Here is a 22,534-nt window from a genome sequence, read left to right as displayed (position 1 = left end):
GTGTGTGTGTGTGTGTGTGTGTGTGTGTGTGTGTGTGTGGGCACCTGCATGTTATAGCATGCATATGGAGGTAAGAGAATAACTGGCGTCCGTTCTCTCCTTTAACCATGTGGGTGGCAGAGCTTGAGCTCAAGTTGTCAGGCTTGGTGGCAGATACCTCACCTGCAGAGCCATCTCACCACCCTGTTAAGCACAACCACAGTGACAGCCATGTGTGTCATAACTGCCCCCTGGAAGCTATCTGTGGCTAAACTTTGTTCCCTCTGGCCTTAGCCCCCATTGTCCCTGTCCACACCAGACCCTGAAGCAGGCACTTCAGGGCTTTGGGGTCCAGGCTGGATGCCACCATCCCTGTAAGTCTCACTTCCCTGCCTGGAAGAGGGAATGATGAAGGCCACTGTTTCCAGAGGCTAAGGCCAGGACCAGCCAGATAACAGGACTTGGCAGGAGACAGAGGAACATGGGAAAGTTTCACACCCAGCTGCAAGGAAAGGCCAAAAACTCCAACTCTGGGGCCATCCCCCTCCTCCAGTGGTGAGGGACCTATAGCTGAAGTCACTGGTCCCTCCCTGCTAACCTTGCCAGTTTCTGCTGGGTCCTACCATAGTCACCACCCCTCTCACCCCAGTGGCCTTGCCCATCTTCCCCATCACAGGCTGACCTGGGCATCACTAGAAGGTGGATGAGCAGGATGCAGATGAAGACAAGGCTGGCACAGGCAAAGTCATAGCGAGCCCGGGGGATGGACACCAGGCGGTACTGGAGGAGCAGGATGACATGGGTGTGAGAGGCAGCTACCAGCAAAGTCCCTTCAATGCCTCACTCCAAGTTCATATTCTACAATAAAATGCCTGCCACCTCTACTGGAGTTCAAGGTGGTGCTAGACATAGTCATTCGCCTGCCAACATTATACTGTACCTTTCTTCATGGGCAGCCCTGTACTCAACAAGGTGTTTGCTTTCATTTCTCAGGCCCCATGGGCAAGAACCAAGCCTGAGCTCCCAGGTGACCTGAGCTCATCCCTTACCAAAAAGTACTATCTGGGCCTAGACCCCTGAAAACCAAGTAGAGATCCCGGAGGCTACCTTCCATATGGCACCGCTTTATTACCACATCAGCACACTCCCATAGTAGAGGAGCAACCAAGACTCAGGCCATGTGACCCACAGGCAGGGGAAGCCCCCTCCACTCTCTTCCTAGTAACTTTGCTCAGATCTCCCAGGGAGAAGGATCCTTCCCTCAGTCTTGGACACCAGGCTCTGAAGGCCAGGACCCTACTCAACGGTCACAGCCTAAAGCTAAGGACAATTGGCTTCAGAACCTCCAGGTTGCAGGCTCCTATCTAAACTACCTGTCTGGCCACTTGGGGGAAAGGTAGACTAGATCTTGATATAGGCCCAAGGTGTTCAGGGATCTGTGAGTTGCTCTAGACCTACACAGCCACCAGGCAGGAGGTCCTACAGGTAGCCACCAGGAGACTGAATTTGGGGTGTCTTTCTCCTAGAAGCATGAAGCATTGACTTGGCCCAAACCTCAGGGACAGATCTCTAGGGTGGTGTCAGATAAAGGGGTGAGGTCCAGAGAAAGAGCCACAAATGGGACCACACAGTACCCTGTCCACCCAGTGCAGAGATCCCCAGGGGCCTCCCCACCCTGTGGGGTTTGCTGGACCCAGCAGTTCATGCCCCACCCACCAGGCATAGGTCTGTTCTCCTGTGGCGACTGCCCCATCCTTACCTCACGCTCAAAGCCCTTCTCCAGGAAGATGGGACCAAAGGTGTGGAAGTCATCAGACTTGGAGCAGCAGGGCCTAAGGGAACGGCAGCACAATGCACCCACAGCACTGGAGAGAGCCACACTCTTAGAGGGTAGGAGCTACTGGCCGGAGCCAGTGCTCAATATCTACCATGAGGGAACCAGCCCTGCCATGAGAGGGAGGAGGGAGAAGGGAGGGAGGGCCACAGGCCTCACCTGGTAGAGCTGAGCCCCTCAATGGCTGACAGCATCTCGTCGTCACAGTCATCTTCCAAGCGTCCCTTGGGGGATGCACTCCTAGAATTAGAGTCTCTGCCTCATTACCCCAAGGACCTACTTGCCCGGAGGCTAGGGTGTGGGTGGTGGACTCACCAGTGGGGGTCCTGAATTCATGAAGCCATCAGCCCAGCAGGAAGCAGGGGACACATCCCTGACCCCCAGACCAAGGCCACCTCTGCTGGGCAGGACCAGCATAGAAGCCAGAGAAACACCTTTCTTCACCACCAACAAACACATGCACCCCACTGACCCAGCCCTGGGGTGAGCACACGTCGGGCATTCCACCCCAGCCATTCAAAAAAACTGTGACCTGTAAGTCTTGCGCCCAGAGAAGGAGGCCTGGCCTGGGCCTGTCGGAGCTGCCCCAGACAGACTCCTCAGGGCACCTACCCTCAGGAGGAACCTGGCACAGCTCTGCCAGGTAAGCAGTGTGCAGGGAGGGTAGTGAACCTACCTATCAGGGGCACGGTGTCGACGCAGAGGAATGGCCTGAAAGTGGGAAAGGGAACCAGTAATCACTCCCTGAACACTGTCCTCATCCACCATGGGACTGGAAGGACCAGGAGAGTCTAGAAGATTCCAGGCCCCAGGGAGCATTCTCCAAATACCGTCTCCTGTCCAGAAGAAGGCTTGGCAGAAACTACCCACAATGCAGCTAAAAGGACAAGGCTGGGACCCTTCTCAGGAGCATCCTAACCCACTAGCCAGGTGGGAGGGGACCTACCTTCTGCCCCCGTCCGTTGAAGATGAGGGTCTCGCTGCTGCTCACACTCTCCCGGTGGTTGAGGTGTGCAAAGGGCCGTGCTGCCCCCCAAGACTCCAGATAGCGGGTTACACGCACTGAAGCCCGCATCTTCAGAGTCGCATCCCCCTTGGGCTTGGAGAGGTGGTGGCTGGGTGGGGGCGGCTGCTGGCTCTGTAAGCACAGACATCACGTGTCCCACCTGTTCCCCTCTCGATCATCCCTGGCACGCATGCGGAGCACTGGCTGGTCTGGCAAAGGGGAAAGCGTTACTTTTTTTGAACCTATCTATAGTATTCTTCGAGCATGGGCTGGCCTGGGTATTGACTGCAGCCCTCAGTTTTCATCCCTGCCCCAGGCCAGGAAGAAGCTGATGGCCACACAGCTCTAGCTAAGGCTCTCTCGGGGAAGGGGTAATCAGAAGCTCCGCTCAGCCCACCCACATGTGGCTCACAGATGCTCCTTCTGGTAAGAGGAATGGAAGTAAGATGTGTGCTGGCCTGAACCCAGAGACACAGACACTAATGCGCAGGCCCACTCCAGGGCAGCCTTTGAAGGCCACACCCAGCCTCAAGTTTGGCTCCAGGCTCATTATTTGCCACATGCTTGCTGGGCCCAACATGTGCTAGAATCTCAGTGGCTTAGCCAGACCCTGAGTGAGGGTCCAGCTCTAACTCCTGCCCTTGTGCCTCTGAGCCGCAAGCCCCCCTTAACACATGCCTGGGACCAGGCATGTGGCCAAGTATGGCAGGAGACAAGAGAGGAAAAGAAAGAGCCCCAAGGTCATCAGACACAAGCTTAGGCCACCTTGTGTCTGCTGAGACTCTCGTCTCTCCCACTCCCAGCATCCAGGACCCCTCCCTCAAAGCTGTCTGCTCCCCTCAGACCTGCCAACATCAACAGGCAGCCGCCACCTACAGCCCCAGACCTGGCCAAAGCACAATGGCAAATGTACTGGAAACTTCCAGAGTCTCTAGGGATAGAAACCTCTTTAAACCCTCACTGCCCACCATCACACAAGTCCTAGGGTCCATGCAGAGGACAGCCAAGTCACACAGTGAGGGAGAGCTGCTAGGTCTGGAGGTGAGGGCCTTCCTCTGAGGCTCCCCTACTGCTAGTAACTCTGGTCCTGTGCTGGCTGGAGACAGGGACGAGGAGAAACTGCTACAGTCCCCTCTAAACTGCCAGCTACATAAGTGAGCAGAGGACCCGAGCTGGCGAAAGGGACCAGGGCGGGGCGGCACAGATGTTGCGGCCTCTCTAGAGCGTGGTTGGAGTCTGGCCAGCATCCTGCAATTCTCCTGGCTCAGTCTGGCAGCCCTGGGGGTGGGCTTTGGAACTCTGTCTGCAGATGTCTTTGAGGTTGGGGCTTCATCCATTTCAAAGCCACCACGTGCATGCTCAGAGCAGAGCTGGGTGGTCTGCAGGCCGGAAGGCCCGTGGTCCTTAGCAGCACAGAATGAAATAAACAAGGAAGAGGATAAATAAACAGGAACACGTGGCAGGCCGGAAGACCAGGGAGGAGGGATTCTCTCCTGTGTGCAGTGGCTGCCCTGGGGACATCGGCAAGATAAAGGGGACATGAAGGAGCCAAGGCAGAAAGTGCAGACTAAGTGGGCTTGTAGGATGCCCAGGGGCCAGGACCAAGAGAGCATTCTTGTGAAAACTCCAAGGATGATTCTGGAGGTCAAGGCCACAGACAGCAAAAAGCAGCAGATTGCCAGCTTGGAGCAGTCGGCAGACAAACACAGCTGCCTCCACAGTTGGGCCAGCAGGGAGAGATGGGCTCCAAAAGACGAGGCAGTGTGAGCCAGCCATCCGAGAACCCCAGACCTGTTTACTCCAGGAGCAGGCTGCCTGGCTAACCCTGCTTCCCTGAGTCTTCACAGGGGCTCCTGCCTCCTGCAATTAGCCTCATGGAACTGCACTGACCCTGTGCCTGGAGTTGCTAACACGGCCCTTGCTCCCACACCTTACAGAAACTCAAAGAGGCATTCCTTGATGCCTGAATGTTCCCAGTTCAAGGAAGTGCCCTCCTGTTTTGGGCTAGTCTCTGCCACCTCACCAATGTCTTGAGGGTCCATGACCAATAGTTGGGACCCTGCCCCCCAGGCTGCCCATCTCCCACCCACCCCCAAACCCTCGTACCCGGGGATCGATCACCAGGTAGGTTCGGATGTTCATCTCTTTCAGATAGGGGTCTCGCAGCTCCCCGTGCCCATCCTCCACCTCGTACGCCTTGTCCAGGTGATTCAATGTCGCCTCTGTGATGTGCACCCGGCTGAGGAGATGCATGTCAGATAAACCAGCATGGTCCAGGCACCCACTTGGGGGAGGCCTGCTCCATTCCCTGCCTCCAAACCCCGCCCCACCCTGATCACCCCGACCTTGTCCCTACCCTGCTGAGCCTCACCCAGGGACTCCAGCTGCCTCCATCCTGTTGGCCAGGGACACATCATGGGACCACACGTCATACTGCCACTTACGGAGCCCGATGACCCCACATAGCACGTTCCCGGAGTGAATGCCCACACGCATGCTGATGTCCACTCCCGTGGCCTCGCGAACCTGCCTGGAGCAAAGATGTCTGTCACCTACTGTTGCTTCAGAACCTCACTGGAGGTCTCAGGTATGACAGGTCACCAGGGAGGGAGATAGCTTCCTCAAAAAGGCCAAGCATCCTGTTCCCGGGATTGTGCATGCTCACATCCAGCTCTAGGGTGTAAGATTGAGGGTACCACTTATGCCGATGGAACTCATTTTGTCCCTGGAGTCTCTTGCCTAGCAGCCCTGGTTGGCTCTGAAGAGGCTGCCAGGATGTAGGTAGGGGGTGCTAAGCTACCCAAGACCCAGCATAGACGAGGACTCTGGGGTCTTCTCTACCGCAACTACAGGAAGTGAGAGCCCCTCGAAGTACAAGGAGCCTCTAGGGCGGAGCCTCCCAAGGTAAAGATGCACCTCTGGGCATGAGCAGAGTTCTGCACTCCTCAGGCAAGCTAGTGGTTAGGGACGCAGGCCCACCGGTACCTGTGTCCATCACTAGAACTGGGGATGAGCTGAAGCTCCCTGGCTAGAGCTAGCAAGAACAAAGCTGCCTCCATACAGTGCAGAGTGACGACCAGCCGCGTCACCTCACGTGGCAGGCATCTTGGACATTCTGCGTTGTGGACTCTCTTACCCCTTAGGGACAGTTCTGGAGGCACAGCAAAGTGGTACTGGACTGGTATTTCCTCTGCTTCTAGACAGGCCACCTCAGCACCTCATGCTCCTTTCTTCCTGCATGCCCCTGAGTACCTCACCATCAAATCGATGCCAGCAGAAGGGCCCAGAAGATCCAGGTCACCCTACTGCTGGAGAGTGAGTTCTCTGGCACCAGAAACTTCTCAGAGGAATGGGAAGCAGACAGGATCCTGGAGCTGGACCTTGCCTCTGGAAGGCCTTCCTGCTATCTGTCCTGAGCATCTCTTGCTGTCTTAGTCCTTAGAAGAGTGGAGCCAGCTGAGCTTTTTAGTTTACATAATTTTTTTTCTTTTGAGACCAGGTTTATCTATATAGTCCTGGAAATTGCTATATAGACCAGTCTAGCCTCAAACTCATCCTGCCTCTGCCTCTGCCTCCTCCGTGCTGGGATTAAAGGCGTTCATCTCCATGCCTGGCCTAGCTCAGACTTTTTTAGACACTTCTAGGACTTGAAGCCATAGGTGAGCCCAGAGAAAGAAGGCCAACAGGAGTTTAAGTCTTCCATATGGCATGCTGTGAGAATCCAGGAAAGCCCCCCCCACCCCCCACCTCCGTTTGTAGTTTGGCAGGGGCACATGGCCCTGGCCCATGGGTACCTACTTAATGGCCTCGCATATGTCCAGACCCATCTTCACACAGTTGCGGGCATGCGTGGGCAGTGACACGGGCAGGCCTGACACGCAGTAGTAACAGTCACCCAGGATTTTGATCCGCATGCACTCGTTGGCCTGCAGGGTAAGTGAGCAAGGGGTACACTCAGGGCAGGTCTGGGGGTAGCCGGATTCCTCCCCGCCAGGAACGCTTTCAACTGTGGCTCAGCAGCTGCTATAGAACCTGGCAAGAGGAGTGGGGGCCAAAGACCTGGAGAGACCTAACCAGGAACCCAGATGAAAGCAAGGTTTGGGAAGGGCTGTCTTTGTTTTTCCATGCAGTGTGTTTCAGCATTTCCTGTAATCCTGCCTAGGTAACAGGACGTAGCAGCAAACTACAGAGTTAAATCCTGTAGCCGTGGACCACACATGTGCTAGCGGGAGGTTGGAACTAAATCAATACAACTGGGAGATGCACTTAGAAGATGAAGCACTGGAAAAAGACTACGGGCCCAAGAGACCAGAGCCCACACATCACTAGAGCATCCCAACACGTATGTGCAAAGGCCCTGGGGCCAGGAACCCACTTGAAATCAAACTAGGGCAACCAGCGTGGCCAAATTAGAGTAAGTCAGGCAGGAATTGTAGCAGACATCCTACACAGAGACCAGCAGGAGTTAAACCAAGAGATGCTGCGCTGCTAGACCTGGAGGTTGGGAAGAGTGGAGAAGGAAGGTGCAGAGGGGAGACAACCAAGGGTGAGACTGGGTCCCCACAGGAGTGTTCGGGGAAGGAGGGTCCTGGATGGGAGTCAGCCATCACACCAGACACAGTGCTGAAGTCACCAGCCCTCTCAGACCCCAGGAGCAGCCACATGGAGGAGCCTGCTGTGAACACCAGCATTTGCTTTATAGCTTCTTGCACCTGCCCCTCCCCCTCTATCCCAGGTGCCCCAGCAGGCAGCCCTGCTCTATGGGAGAGTCCTCCGCCAAGGGGGGAGGGCCAACCGTGTCCAAGCCAGCCCGTCTCTGTGTCTAGTTAGTGTGTAACTGATCCTCCTGCACCGCCCTTGGAAGCACATAACTCGTGGGCCACGAGTGCCAGAAGGGCGGGCCGGACACATAGCTCAGCCACTGACACGACACTCGGGAACCACGGAGAGACTTGGTAAAGGATGAAAAGCCATTCCTGTTTGGTACTTCCCAAGCTTCTCAGCACTGGAAGGACAAATCCCAGTCTCTGCCTAGGCCACTATTGTCCTTGTCTGTCCCCTCATCCTCTGTTCTGCACACACAGAGATTTGTCCATGCCTTGGAGACTGAGCTCTATGTTCACCCGAGGCCTGTTCCCTTCCCCACGGGCTTCCCTCCCTTCCCCAAGTCTGAGTCAGCCTCTCTCTCTCTCTCTCTCTCTCTCTCTCTCTCTCTCTCTCTCTCTCTCTCTCTGTGTGTGTGTGTGTGTGTGTGTGTGTATGTGTGTGTAGTCTTGGCTGGCCTGGAACTTGCTATGTAGAGCAGACTGACTTGACACTACACGGTTCACCTAGACATTGTCTAGGTGAGAAGCTGAGACTCTGAGGGAGGCCGGAGCATTCTGGTTACTCCCAGATCCCCAGGTAAGGCAAAAACTGCCAGACTAGAAGCCATCTCCTGCAGGTTTCGAGTCTAAGCCCCCATCTGACCTTCTGGACCAGTAAACACCCTAGGTGTGCACACTGTAACCCGTTCTGCTGAGGTGGGAACAAGTTTCTGTGCCTTGGCACGCCACTCACATGGAGTACTGGGAAAACCACCTACTACCAAGACACTAAAATTCAGCCTCAGCTCCCCTCTCCATGCCCCGCCCCCACCCCCACCTCCAGTCCTGCTCATGCAGCATATGAAGGCAGCAGCCAGCTAATGGCATACCCAGGCTCACCTTAGCAATCTGGTCAAACTTCCCGAACAGCTCATTGAGCACCACCACCAGCTCCTTGGGAGAGCAGTCGCTGGCCAGCCTCGTGAAGCCCACGATGTCTGCATACAGGATGCTAGTCCGGGTGGACAGGGCTCGGATCAGATCCCTGGGAGGTGGCTCTGCCTCTTCCCCCCTCAGCTCCAAAGGCCAGAAGAGGTATTCCCAGCCAGCATGATCTGTCCTAGTACCAGAGCCTCTCGCTACAACTGGACAGAGCAGACCATTTACAGCCTGGCACTGCTCAGCTCCCAGCATCCTTCACTCTTCCTGACCCAGGGAGTCAAGAGTCCCGAATTCCTAGAATACAATTCCCCCTCCTTCCAACCCTTCCCAGGCCCTTGAAGAACCACAGGTGAGCGAGCTGAACAGTGGTGGTTCTCAACCTTCCTAAAGCTGTGACTCTTTTATGGTCCCTCATGTTGTGGTGACCCAACCCCCAACCATAAAATTATCTTTGCTGCTATTTCATAGCTGCAATTTTGCTACTGCTGTGAATTGTGATGTAAATATGTGTTTTCCAGTGGTCTTAGGTGGTCCCCCCAAAGGAGCCTCGATCCATGGGTTGAGAAGCACTGAAGCTGAGGTTCCAGGAGGTAGGTGCTAACGCCCTCAGGCCTTACTATGTTCCATAACCTGTAAGTTCCTAGACAGATAGATGGAGCCCTGACTTATGCTGATAGATGTCTGCTGGCATATAGAGCTGGCCCTTGGGAACTCAAAGTGACCACACTACACCTCACAAGAGATCCTACCCCCTGTCAAATTAGTAAAGCCAGGTAGGGCCAGGGGGCATATGGTCACCAAACTTGAAGGCTTTACTTCCTTTAGGAAGAATCGTTAGAAAGGTCCTCTCCGGAGTGTCTGGCTAACTCCCATGAACTGCTATCATTTTGGAGGGACACTGGCTTTTCTCACCCCAATACCACCCTAGCCCTTTGAGAACCTTCATCTGATCCGCCCCCTGAAGAAACAAGGAGAAACTGAGGCTCAAGGAAGGGCCAATCCTGTATAGACGGAAGCTCCCTCCGGGGCACTACCTCCCTAGAAGCAGGGGAGCGGTGACCACATCCCCAGAGGACATGCACTGTGCATTTCCAAAGCCCTGCCCACCTGACATTCTGGTGCCGCTTGACATAGAGGCTGTGAAAGTTGTTGTCCGGCATGTAGTGTCGGTCACTACCCTCTTTGAGGCGCTCAATGATGGCCAGCTTCATGCCCATGGAGATGTGAGCTGGGAGCACCGAAAGAAGCAGGTTCTCCTGGGCAGAGGGGGGCAGACCAGTGGGGGAATTGGTGGGGACAAGCCAAGAATTAGGAGGACCTAGACTAGCAACTGAGACATCTTTCTTCCCGCAAGTTCTGCCTACTAAGCCATTGTTTCCTGCGCGATTATATCTACATGGCATGGTGGGGTACATGCCCTCCCTGTCTCCAAAGCTCCCAGGAGCAAAACCTGCAAGGGATCAGCCACATGGGCCACATGGGCTACATGGGCAGCACTCAGCCCAGTGAAGGGTGGACAAGCTGGGGTATATAGGGAGCGGGAGAGAGGATGGTGGTCCCTACCTGCTGGCGCTTCTCCACACGAAGCTTCCGACGAATCTGGATGCACTTGACGGTGTAGATAAAGAGATCCCTGGACGCATCCTGCAGCTGGTGCTTGTGGAAGGCACCCGTGAAGTTCCCACCCAGGAGGATAACAGCATTGGCCAGGAGCTGAGGGCAGCCAAGCGCAAGGTTCAGCACAGTCTAGCTGGCACATTGGCTCTACTAACCCCACAGAGAACATGGTGGCATCTATCTGTCCCCGCTGCCTGACCTAAATACTCTTTAGGCTGTCATTTTTCTAGGGTTAGGCCTGGATAGTGACTGATCCCTAATGAGATGCTGTGACCACAGGGCCAGGACTTGAGCCTTCTACCCTACCAGACACATGTCCTGGTCATTAAGCATCCAGGAAGTCAAGTACATCCAAGGAGACGGTCACTTCACTGAGCCCCGAACCCAGCCACAGAAGTCACAGCACCCAGCTGGCTCCTTAGAACTCAGATCTCTCTCCAAGAAGAGGACATCCAGGTTAGTCAGAAGAAAGACACATCCCTACACCGCAGTGACATGAAGGGGGTGGGGCGGGGAGCACATTCACTCAACAGTGTCACTGACATCAGGACTGGGATGCTATCAACCTAGGTCCAGGCCCTGGGGACTGACACTCAGGGCAGGATCTCACCACAGCAGGGCCCTGAGCAGCAGCTAGGGCCTGAGTTCACAGAATATCCTAGACCAGCAGTTAAGACAGACCGGACAGGGTCCTGCCCGTAGCTACCCGCCTGCAAGCCCAGTTCCAAAGTTCAAGCCCTGCCACACTAGAGCCTGATCCCACCCAGCTTCTGTCACCCTCACCTGCAGCCCCAGCTGAGTGCTGGACATGGATGTCTGGAAGGCTCTTGTCACAGCTCCAAACACAAGGAGGTGGGAGACCGTGGAGGCCACGCCCACCGCGATGGCTGCCCTCCTGCTGAGAGGCAGCAGTGCATACACCACAAAGACGATGAACAGGAAGAAAGGCACCTGGGGACAGGGCACCCAGAGAGTCACATGACCTAGGACCCTTATCCGAATGTCACCTGGGACGTCCCCAACCTGGGACCTCTCATCTCTCCTCTACATAGTGAGGCACAGTAAAAGATACACAGGAGGACAGGAGGACCTAGACCACCTTGCTCATCATCTGAATACTGAGTTACTGTGTTGGAGCCCTCGGCTGTTGGCCTGGTAACCTCTGGATGGGGCCGGGTCCCTTGTTGCCTCCCACGGGTGGTGTGGCCTCGCTCCCCTGGCCCTTCAGCCTATGGTTTCCTGAACCTGACCCAGCCAACCGCAGAAAAAGGAACATGCTGTGATCACAGTATGCCATGCTACGTTTCTGCAACTGTGACTCATCAGGCAGGCCGGTGCAACTCAGCCCCAAGGTTCAAGCTAGTTGAGAAAAGTCACTAGCCTTTACCCAGGATGGCTAGCCTAGTAAGTAAGCAGCCACCCCAGCCTCCACTTGGGGACAGTAGAGGAAAGTAGAGTCCAATGTATCCAGGCTGCTAAGGCAAGAGCCAGGCCTACTCAGCTCTTCCTGGCACACCAACCCAGTGATGCCTTTCGCCTCCTTGGGTTGGAATTCTGTCACCTCTAACCAAACAGGTTCTATCCAAAATGCCAGATACTCTAAGGGGCACCCCTCTGAGAAGAGAGATGACTCAGGGTCATCGGAAATCCAGCGCCAGAGTCTGCAGGGAGAGCCATGGCTACAGGCTGTGTTGGCCCACTTCCATGAGCCCACTGTCACGAGTGGGCAGGAAATGTGCCAACTGCATGTTCCAGCTGCTGGTACCCAAGCCCAGGGACATTAGTTCCCACCATTACCTGCTCCCACGCATGGGCTTTGTTCTCCAAGGAGTCCCACATCAGCACGGAGCCTAGTACCATGAGGCAAGCCCAGGTGAGTAGAGCCAAGGCCCGCAGCCACCGCTGCACCAGGCACTCGACGTACACCAGCACATAGAGAGCCACAAACAGTGTCAGCATGAAGAACGCAGTGCCCAGGACAACCTGGTGTCTGCGGAGATCCTGGGTAGAGCAAACACACATGGAGTATGCAGACTTTCTCCAGTGGAGCACCCACTCTTCCAGGAAGTCTACCCAGAAGCATGGCAAGCACCCTCCACACAGCAGTGTTGGGCTCCCCTGACACATGGCCTCCCCAGCATCTCAGGCCTGTGTGCACTCCCATTTCTGCTTGCTAGAAGTGCCTTTTTCAGCCACTGCAGCAGCTTGGGCATCCCCACCCAGCCCTAAGAGACCACTGCTCCCTGTGGGGGACAGGTGACCACAGGAGCCAGAACCAGGCTCTTCTCAGACAAAGCCTTGCTTAAGTACCCAGAGGAGAAGAATTTATGTTTAAGGAGGGCTTTGGAGGGACACAAAGAACAGGTACCCCACACAGGGGCAACACTGGAGGAGAGGCGAGGAGAAGGATCAGGAAGATAAATGTACCCAGAGGTCTTGGGTTCCCTACAGAGCCCAGGCAACAGGAGGACGAAAGCACCACCAGCCTTGGGCAAATGACAGGAAAGTGGTATCTAGGCTGTAGCTGCAAGGACCTGTTGTCCCTTTCCACTCCCCGAAGGACACTGGCTCCCTGACACAGAACTCCCTGCAGCCCCTGATATTAGTTCAAGAACTTCTGGCTGCATTTACTACAATCAGCAAGAACATGAAGATAAACAGAAAACAGGTTCTCAGTCATACTGGCCACATGCTGAGGGACTGACAGCTGTACAAGGCTAGTGGCTTCAGGAGCAGTGCTCATAGTATCTGCCCCGACAGTGGTGAAGGTTCTACGCCAGCACTTAGGAGGATGGGAACTCAAGGCTAGTCTGGGCTTCATAATGATACCCTGTCTGTCTGTCTATCTACCTATCATCTCTCTATCTATAATCTATACATACATACATACATGAGAAAAAAGGAAGAAGAGGATAATGAGGAGGAAAAAGGAGAAAGGAAGAGGAAGAAGAGAAAAAGAGAAGGGAAGGAGGGAAGGAAAAGGAAGCTGAGGAAGAAAAAAATTCTGAAATTATAGATTCAAAGAGGAATACAGAGATTGATTAGTAATGTCTGCCATGGTCAGACAAGGGAAGGAAGTAACATATAATCTGTTTTTTTTCCCGTTTCTTTTCTTCTTTTTCTTTATTTGTTTTTCTTTTCTTCTCCTTTCTTTCTCTCACTTTCTCTCTCTCTCTCTCCTCTCTCTCTCTCTCTCTCTCTCTCTCTCTCTCTCTCTTTCTTTCTTTCTTTCTTTCTTTCTTCATTTCTTCTCTTTTTCTTTTTTCTTTTTGAAACAGCCCTGGCTATCCTAAAAGTTTCTCTGTAGACCAGGCTGGCCTTGAACTCATGGAGATTGGCCTGCCTCTGCGTCCCAAGTTCTGAGATTAAAGGCGTGCGCCACCACCACCCAGTTTGATCCAGATCTTTTTTGTTTTGTTTTGTTTTGTATGGTTTTGTTTTTTTGTTTGTTTGTTTGTTTTTTGAGACAAGGTTTCTCTGTTTAGCTCTGGCTGTCCTGGAACTCATTTTGTAGACCAGGCTGGCCTTGAACTCAGAAATCCACCTGCCTCTGCCTCCCATGTGCTGGGATTAAAGGTGTGCACCACCACCACCACCCCACTGACCCAGATCTTTTAAGAGATTGAATTTCATGGTGAAAAAAAAATTGAGAGTGATTTATTTTGTGCAATTAATATAATAACTAAAATCAACCAGACTTGAGATCAAATTCAGTTGGACTTATTTTCAACCCACCTAGCAGTTCACAAAGGATGATGCTCCAGGCAGTCATCAACATGCCGAAGCTTTCCCATCAGAGTAGGAAGGCTTGGTGCCACTGCCCGGGGCCTTACCTCATGGCTGAAGGCGATGCTGATGAGCGCAATGCAGGTGGCCACGGCCACCAGGAGGAGCAAGAGCAGCAGTGGCCCGTGCAGGCTGGTGAGCCGGTACTTCTCATAGAGTGCTGCCTGGTTGGGGCCTTCATCACCCTCATTTAGGAAGTAGCGCCCCTTGGCTGGCATCCTCTTCCCCAGTGGCCTGGTCCAGCAGCCTGCTCAGGAGCCCCCCGGTCTGAGACACATCTGTCAGCTGACGCTTTAGTATATGGCCTAGGCTTCTACCCTTTCTGAGGGGAGCAGGCAGGACTGGACAGAGGCACCTAGAGCCCGTGGCTCCATGAGCATGTGACACCTGCTCCACTCACTGGGTCCGGCTCACTGGTGTCTAGGATATGCTGACAGAAACTTCCAGGTCCTCAGATCTGTGGAGACAAAGCAGATCAAAAACATTTAATGTCTTGGGCCAAATTATGGAAGGGCTGGCATGAGGGAAGGCGGAGTCAGGTGAGATCTTCCTAGAACTACAGTTCCACATAGTACCTGGACATATGTAAATTCAAAGTCATTAAAAATGGAATTATGGCCGGGTGGTGGTGGCGGCGGCGCACGCCTTTAATCCCAGCACTTGGAAGGCAGAGGCAGGCGGATTTCTGAGTTTGAGGCCAGCCTGGTCTACAAAGTGAGTTCCAGGACAGCCAGGGCTACACAGAGAAATCCTGTCTCGACCTCCCCGCCCCCCAAATGGAATTATGGAAGCCAGGTGTGGTGGTACACAGGAGGCTGAGGCAGGAGGATTCTGAGTTTGAGGACAGCCTGGACTATATAACAAGACCCTGTCTAAGTAATTCCCACCCCCATCTCCCCAGTTACACAGTCACTTTCTAAGGGCCACAGGTGTACTGAACTTGTGGCTACTACAGTGGGTGGCACAGACCACAGTTCCTTTATCACCCTGGAGACTGACACAGAACACTGCCACCCAAAGCCTGACTAAGCCACTTCCTGTTTGGTGACTGACTTCCCAGCGTCCTGTACATGCTATGAGGTTAGGCCACCAATCTCTAATGATCTCCACAGAGCTCCTAGCTCCATCTTCCTTTGTTCCCTGAGCTTCACGTAGAGCCCCCAGCAAAATCAGATGACCATAGTGTGGGATCTGGTCTAACCTCCGCTCTGCTCCCAGGATCCCTGTGTGAACTGGATGCCTGGGGCTCCATCTGTGTCTTCAGATCCACAGGGTCCCAAACTAAGATCCTGGCAGCCTAAGATTTAAGGAGAATCTCAGGATCCAGATGTTTGGGGGACACTAAGGAGCCACAGGCTCAGTAAATTCTATTATATATACATACACTAGCATACTAGTTATTATACTGCGTTACCAGGTATCTACTGTTTCCCTTTTTAGATTTATTTTTACTTTTAATTACATGTGAAAGTGTATGTATGCCACATGTATAAAGTTGCCCACAGAGGCTGGAAGAAGGCATAAGATGCCCCAGAGCAGTTGTGAGTCACTTAACATGGGCTATGGGAACTTGATTCAGGACTTCTGTAAGAGCCCCAAGTACTCTTTGTTGGGTATTGGTTCTAACAATTTTAATTAGTACAGCCCCCCAAATCGGGAATCCGTGTGTCCAAATGCTGAATATCCTTGTCCCCAATTCGTTTTTGATCAATTAATAGAGAGTCAACAGCCAATGGCTGGGCAGGTAGACTGAGGCAGGACCTTTAGATTTGCGAAGGCTAGGAGAACGGAAGGAGGGAATCACCATGGTTTGGAGGGAGACAGATCAGAATTAGAGCTGTAGAAGGGAAATCAACCGAAATGTAGGTGAAAGGGAATGTGGTGCCCGGAAGGGCTGCCCAGAAGCGCCTTAGGCAGCAAAGACCAGGGAGCCGCCCAGAAAGAGCCAGGGCAGCAAAGATAAAATGTAGAAAATAGAAAGTCAGAGGGTGTTGAGCCAAGAGCACAGGAGGGAAATGTGTGCTAGCCAAGGGAGGGTTAGAACTGCTCACTTTTGAGCTAGTCAAGTCATGTGTGTGTGTGTGTGCGTGTGCGTGTGCGCGTGCGCGTGCGTGTGTGTGTGCGTGTGTGTGTGCGCGCGCGCGTGTGTGCGCGCGTGCGTGTGATTTGTGACTCCAGAGGGCTCTGGCGGGTGGCTGAGAGAACAAAGTGGTTTATCTAAATGTCACTGCTAAACTCTTACCCACCAAAATTCCCAGCCCAGAGGAGGTTTCTTGTAGGGTTGCTGTTTGTTTCTGTTGCAGACAGGGTCTCTCTGGGTAGCCCTGGCTGTCCTAGAACTCACTTTGTAGACCAGGCTGGCCTCAAACTCAGATCCCCCTGCTTCTGCCTCCTGAGTGCTGGGATTAAAGGAGTGTGCCCCCACTGCCAGGCTCGAAACGTGTTTTCTTAAAGGGGCCCATAGACACAGAAGGTTTTCTTGGTACAAGGAGATGATCCTGGAGCCTCATGTAGGCTCGGCAAACACTCTATTGTTGAGTCTTCAACTCATTCTGTAACCCAAGCAGTCCTTAAACATGCCATCCTCCTGCCTCATCCTATATTATATAGCTAGGATTACAGGTATGTGCTAGCACACCTGGCCCACCAATACATATTTATGAAGTTTGCAAAACCTAACTCATAGGACAAAAAGTGGAGTCAGGGAGGGACAAGGCAGCCTTTACTACAGGTGGACTCCGGCTAGCAGTGATATGCTTGTCATCATCCCTCATCAACACAACCGTGTATTCCCAAAGGGCTCCTTAGCCAGCCTGCGACATGCCAGCCCAGGCTGCCTGCTTGTGGCGCAGGCTGCTATGGCTATTCTTGGTTGCCAACTTGGCTACATCTGGGCTACATCTGGATTCACCGAAACCCTAAGTAGCTGGGTACACCTGTGAGGGATTCATCTCAATTAAATCATCTGAAGCCAGAAGACGCCTCTTTAATCTGGACTTTACAAAATAATTCTGTGATGGTTTAGTTTCATTTCATGCGCATTGGTGTTTGGCCTGCATCTATGTCTGCGTGAGGGTGGTGTCCATCCCCTAGAACTGGAGACACAGTTATGAGCCACCATGAGGATGCTGGGAACCGAACCCAGGGCCTTCGGAAGAGCAGCCTATACAAAGGGCAGAGACAAAGGAAGCTCTGCTCGCTGGCTGCTTGCTCTCTCTCTCTCTCTCTCTCTCTCTCTCTCTCTCTCTCTCTCTCACACACTCTCAAGTCCGTTCCTTCAGTGGCATTAGAGCCTGCTTCTTCAGGATTCCAGAATCTACTGAAGTCCAGCTAAGACATTCAGCCTTGTGGATTGAACAACTACTGGATTCTTGGACTTTCTACTGATAGCCAGCTACTGTTGGACAGCTGAACCACAGCCTGTAAGGCATTCTAATAAACCGCTCGCGCACGTGTGTGTGTGTGTGTGTGTGTGTGTGTGTGTGTGTGTGTGTGTGTATTCCAGTCAGTTCTATTCCTCTGAAGCTATGGTTCTCAACCTTCCAAACACTGCGACCCTTTATTTCGTCATGTTGTTGCTACTTCACAACTGTAATGTTGCTACTGCTAATGTAAATATCTGATATGCAGAATATATGTGACTCCTATATAAGGGTCATTCAATGCCAAGGGCTCTCGCCCCACAGGGCCTGCTGTTCTAGAGAATCCTGACTAAACCCACAGGCTAACTCCCCGCCCCTCAACCTCCAAGAGGAGAAATGACTTTACAACAGAGCGACCACACAGGGATTCCACCTGGAGACAGCTGCTCTATTCCCATAGAAGAGACAGCTTACACCAGACATCTGACCTGGTGGGCCTCAGAGCCGGGATAACGGGGTGAAGGGAACAGGGCGGGTGGGCTGCTGGACATGGGAAGACTCAGGGAGGTCACAAAGGCACAAACAGCCAGCTGTTCGAAGCTTCAAAGAAAGGTGTCCAGGAGAGAACAAAGCCCGGGGTCCTTGGGAGCCCGCTCAGCGCCCACTGCTGTGAGGGCCCTGGGCTAGCCTCCCGCTCTCTCCCTTCCTGCCTTTATAGCACAGGCCCAGACATAGAATGGGAAAGGACTCAGTCTAAGGCAGAGGGGAGGCACCCACACCCAAGCAGCTGTCCAGAGGCACCAATCTAGCTGGGGGTCCTGAACATGAGCCCAGGCCTCCCAATTGCTATCTAAGAGACTACTGTCTCCTAGGGGCTGGCGGTTCAGGACTGTTAGCATGAACTCTTCTATATCTAGACAAGCCAGTCTCAGAGCCACAGGAAGTGCTAACTCAGCACCAGCTGTCTGTGCCCAGCACTGTGCAAAACAGGGCAAGGCCCATCCCTGAGCAGTGCCCAGTCAGGGCAGCCTGAAGAAGCTCTGAAGTCACTGCCCACACACTCACACCATTTCTGAACAAATGCAGAGCTGAACCCAGAGACACACAGTAGCTTCCCTAACATCACCCAGATGGAGGTGGTGTGCCAGAAGGGCTGGGATTCAAACCACAGCTTCTGGGCCCAGGCCTCTCCACGGCCACTCTAGGGGACCCAACCAAACGCCACAAGCACACAAACAGCAGTCTTGCCTGACCCTCTGGCTCAGTGCCAAACACCAACGGGCTGGGATGGCTGAGCTGAAAAACCCCAGACACCAATGGCCGAGACAGGTCTCCAGAGACGGTCCTCTAAGCAAAGCTAGGCCCGGTCTCTGCACAGGCACTTCCCGAGTCTGCTCCCAGACAAGACCAGACTCTTCAAGCACAGAGCCAGGTTGAAGAGCTGCGACAAGAGCCCCCACCCTACACCACCCCACCCCACCCCCAGGCCCTTGGGTAATCAGGCCTGGTAAACATTTTTATTTGTGGATTTAATTAGGTCACTTCCTGGGTAATGGTGGCCCTCGACGGAAGCAGACAATGAGATGCACCAGGTACAAGGATTCGTCCACCCAAGGCTCCCATTCCGCTTCTGGATCAGCAGGGCAGGCCTGCAGCTGGAAGCGAAGTTTCCCTCTGGCCTGCTGAGAAGCAGCAATCCAACAGCAGCCTCTTCCCGGGGCAGAGTTCTACCCAGAGTCAGTTCCAAGGCTAGACCCAGACACACCACACCAGGACAGGGTTCAAGGTTCCTCGGTAGAATCACCTCCTCCTTCCCACCATTGCATTAACGCTTGGCCGTGGCTCCCTCAACATCCCTGCCACTGGACTAAGGAAATGGCCCAGTGAATAGGAAAATGTGCCATGTAGGAACAAGGACCTGAGTGGGAGTGTGTAAAGCTGAGCATGGCCTTGCACTCTCTTGAAAATCCAACACTGGGGGGCGGGGGGCACAGACAAGTGGCTCTCTGGGGCTTGGTGACCACCAACCTAGTCAAAAGATTCCAGGCTCAGTGAGCGGCGCCATCCTTAACTCTGCACGCTCAGCTGTAGGCCTGCTGATCCTATTTCCTCGATGCGGGATTGATGCGCCTCGAGGCGCTCAATCGTTGCCACGGTCACAAAGCCAACGAGACAGAAATCTATGATTTGAACATGGGCCATGCACACTCCTTTCCTCGCCCTGCCTCTCTCCCTCACAGAGCTAACAACCAGCAAGCCCATACATAACACCTCAAAATGCCAACCCCTTTCCTGGCCCTATCCCATAAGCCCAGGACAACATGATGGTTAAGAAAGAGGAAGGGGTTAAGTGGGGGCCATCAGATACCTCCCTCTGCCCTACAGGTAACGGATCCAGGAGGGGTGCCACATCCAGGAAGCCCTCTGAGGCACATACTTATTCTTTTCCTGTACTCCAGGCAGGGCCCAGCCCTCCTCACCAATCCTGACTAGTCCGTGTTCCTGAGTAAGACAGGGATGCAAAGCAGGAGGCGGGATGTCATAGACTAGCACAGAGCTGGGCTTTCAGGCTGCTTGGAGAGCCCTCCCCGCCAATGGAAGACAGCAGCAGAATGTCTTAAAACACCCATACGTGTAGCCACTTCCTTACCTAGACAGAGCCAGCAGGAAGCCCAGTCCAGCTTCCTCAGCAAGAACGGAGCTGCAGGAGGATTGGGGCCCTGGTGTCCTCAGAAAAGGGAAGTGGGGGCCTTGAGGCATGAGGGCCCCTCTGTAGGACTGTGAGGAAGAGAGGCCCCACCAGGCCCCGGCCCCACCCTGCCTGGCAATCTACTCCTGCCACACCCACAACAGACCCTGTTCCCAGGTCTCCGTGCAGCCGCTGGGGACCACCTCCACCAATAGACTTCACTGCTAAGAGTGTCTCACGCCAAGTTATCTCTTCCAGAAGAGCCCACGCTTTGCGCACATGCTACTAGAAGCAGCAGCCAGGAACTCCCAGGACCAAATGGTCCCATCCTAAGGCCTCTCTCCTGGTGCCTCCCCTCCCAGCTCGGCCCTGGAGACCATGGCTTTCATGTTTCCCTCCTGCTCAGCATCTGCTGGTCAGAGCCCAGCTTCTTCACTGGGCTCAGACAGGATATGCTTTTCTGTCTGCCCAACAGCTGGTCCCAGCAAGCCTTTTGAAATAGTGGCAAGTGTCAGCCTGGAGCAGCTCAGGGTGGGGATACAGGGCCTTCAAGGGAACAAGCAAGGCAGAGAGAGCAGCCATCAGCCAATGCACTCAAGGGCCTTCCCTTAGCAGAGCAGAGGAGCCTGTGGCCGCTGCACTACAGAGCTCCCAAGTGTTGGGGTTCAGGAAGCTCTGTAGTTGTTGGTGGAGGGACTGGCAGTGTTGCTTATACTCTGGAAGGTCCCTACCTTCCTCTGGATGGACAAGGGGATCTACAAAGTTGCAAGCCTGCTAGACCAAGCTTGCAAGGACAAAGAAACACGTGAATCCAGAGCTAAGAGCCAACCTAGACCAAGGAAGTCCTTCAGGACCAAAACCGAGCAGTGAGTCCCAATCCAGACGGTAAGTGTGGAGGGCCAGGCTCTGCCGTGCCTTTTACTCACCTCTGTTCCCTCCAGGCTGGCTTCACCCGGCCCCAGGGCCACAGCCGTGGTCCAGTCTGTCCAGTCACATCAGTCATCAGTCACCATTTGCTGTGTGCCCTTGGGGAAGGCCCTGGCTTAGCTTGGGCCTCAATTTCCCCTCTTTCAAAAAAAAAAAAAAAAAAGGCAGTATGTCAGACCTGTGAGGTCTCAGCTTTACCTGGCCTCTGCTGGGCCTGGGATAGAAGCTGCCTCACTTGGTGAAGAATCTGAAGGCTGACGACAAACCAGGGGCAGGCTGGGAAACAGTGGTCCTGGGCCTGCAAGCCCCACTTCTCCCACTGCCGAACAGGAGCCAACCTCTTCAGGCTCTCCCACACCCTTGTGGCTTTTATCCACCTGTGGGTCAGGGAGGGACTGGGACACCTGTGGAGGCCAGAAGAAAGCATCAGATCTGTAACTGGAGTTACAGGTAGCCGAGAGCCACCAGATGGAGGAGCTGCGAACTAAACTTTAGTCCTCTGGGAGAGCAGCAGGGGGCCCTAACTACTGAATAATCCTTCCAGCCCACCCCGCCCCTCTCCCCCTGATTTTTGGTAACAAGATCTCACTGCTCAAACTCCAGATTCTTCAGCCTCGGGCTCAGAAATGCTGAACACCGAGATCATCAAAGTGGGTCAGCACAGCTTCTCTGTTAAAATGTACATACAACAGACATGGCCACCAATCAGGTGAGGGCTGGTGGACCTGCCGTGGAAGGAGTACCTGCTGGTCATTCCTTCCTTCCTTCACTGATTCCCTTGGCACACATTCCAAAAACAGTAACAACACCTGTATGCCAGGCTCCTGGCCAGGGCCAGCAGAAGCTGCCTAAGACAAGCTCCAAGGGACAGAGGACGCGGGGCCTCCGTATCATGTCTGCCAGGACTCTGCAACAGGGGGAGCCAGACAGTGTGCTAACCTACTGACATGTGGCCAGCCAGACTTCCCAAGGAGCATCAAGTTTGTCCCCACCTCTTGCTATTTTTTGACATTTATTTATTTACTTTGTTAAGTCAGAGGACAAACTGGGGAACACCTTTCACCACAGGGATCCTGGGATTGAACCTACATCGTCAGTCTTGGTGACAAGTACCTCTACCCACTGAGCCACCTTCCTGGTCCCGGCCCTACCCTGTGTTGCTCATGATTCTTTCTTTAAATGTTGCCATCCACCGTTTAGAATGGAAACTTTCACACCCACGCAGAACACAGTTCTGATCCCTTCTCCCTTGATAAGGAAGAACAAAAAGGGGAGGTCTGACTGGCCTCCCCGACCTCATTGGCTGACAGGCCCCGCCCACACAGCAGTCCAGGGGGCCTCACCCAGACACTGAGTTCCGGTGATGCATGGAAGGAAGGAGACAAGGGCTGTTTCCCTAATAATCTAGAGGGCAGCAAAAATGAGCGTGTGAGTCTTTAATGAGGGCAGAGGGCTGGCCAGAGTCTCCATCAACACAGGAAGAGCTCTACAGAGAGCAGGAGGCTGTAAGCACTCCCATGCTAACTGGCATAGCTAAGGCCAGCCCCCCCCCCTCTTTCCTTTTTTCTGTTTCTTTTCTACGCCCCA

General features: G+C 53.7%; 1 protein-coding gene across 5 annotated transcripts in view; it reads right to left on the bottom strand.

The window, feature by feature from the left end:
* Adcy7 (adenylate cyclase 7) overlaps positions 1-22,534 on the bottom strand; it is a 55,801-nt gene that overhangs the window by 7,144 nt on the left and 26,123 nt on the right. For 3 of the 5 annotated variants that reach the window (XM_029532591.1, XM_029532589.1, XM_029532590.1), the window contains exons 3-17: positions 20,947-21,087; positions 14,017-14,426; positions 11,981-12,184; positions 10,967-11,134; positions 10,130-10,279; positions 9,674-9,822; positions 8,525-8,636; positions 6,618-6,745; positions 5,191-5,349; positions 4,926-5,058; positions 2,760-2,951; positions 2,490-2,524; positions 1,973-2,053; positions 1,739-1,811; positions 662-759 (exon numbers count right to left, since the gene is read on the bottom strand). In XM_029532591.1, the coding sequence (XP_029388451.1) occupies positions 662-759; positions 1,739-1,811; positions 1,973-2,053; positions 2,490-2,524; positions 2,760-2,951; positions 4,926-5,058; positions 5,191-5,349; positions 6,618-6,745; positions 8,525-8,636; positions 9,674-9,822; positions 10,130-10,279; positions 10,967-11,134; positions 11,981-12,184; positions 14,017-14,187 (1,853 nt within the window). In that variant the 5' untranslated portion in view covers positions 14,188-14,426; positions 20,947-21,087. The remainder of the gene's footprint in view (positions 1-661; positions 760-1,738; positions 1,812-1,972; positions 2,054-2,489; positions 2,525-2,759; positions 2,952-4,925; positions 5,059-5,190; positions 5,350-6,617; positions 6,746-8,524; positions 8,637-9,673; positions 9,823-10,129; positions 10,280-10,966; positions 11,135-11,980; positions 12,185-14,016; positions 14,427-20,946; positions 21,088-22,534) is intronic. The other 2 variants (XM_029532592.1, XM_021220381.2) reach the window with 1 other exon arrangement.

This window comes from Mus pahari, chromosome 20 (assembly GCF_900095145.1).
Source record: "Mus pahari chromosome 20, PAHARI_EIJ_v1.1, whole genome shotgun sequence".
Taxonomy (NCBI): Eukaryota; Metazoa; Chordata; class Mammalia; order Rodentia; family Muridae; genus Mus; species Mus pahari.
The sequence above is the reverse complement of the archived record's forward strand: the minus strand, read 5'-3'. Positions and strand labels throughout refer to the sequence as shown.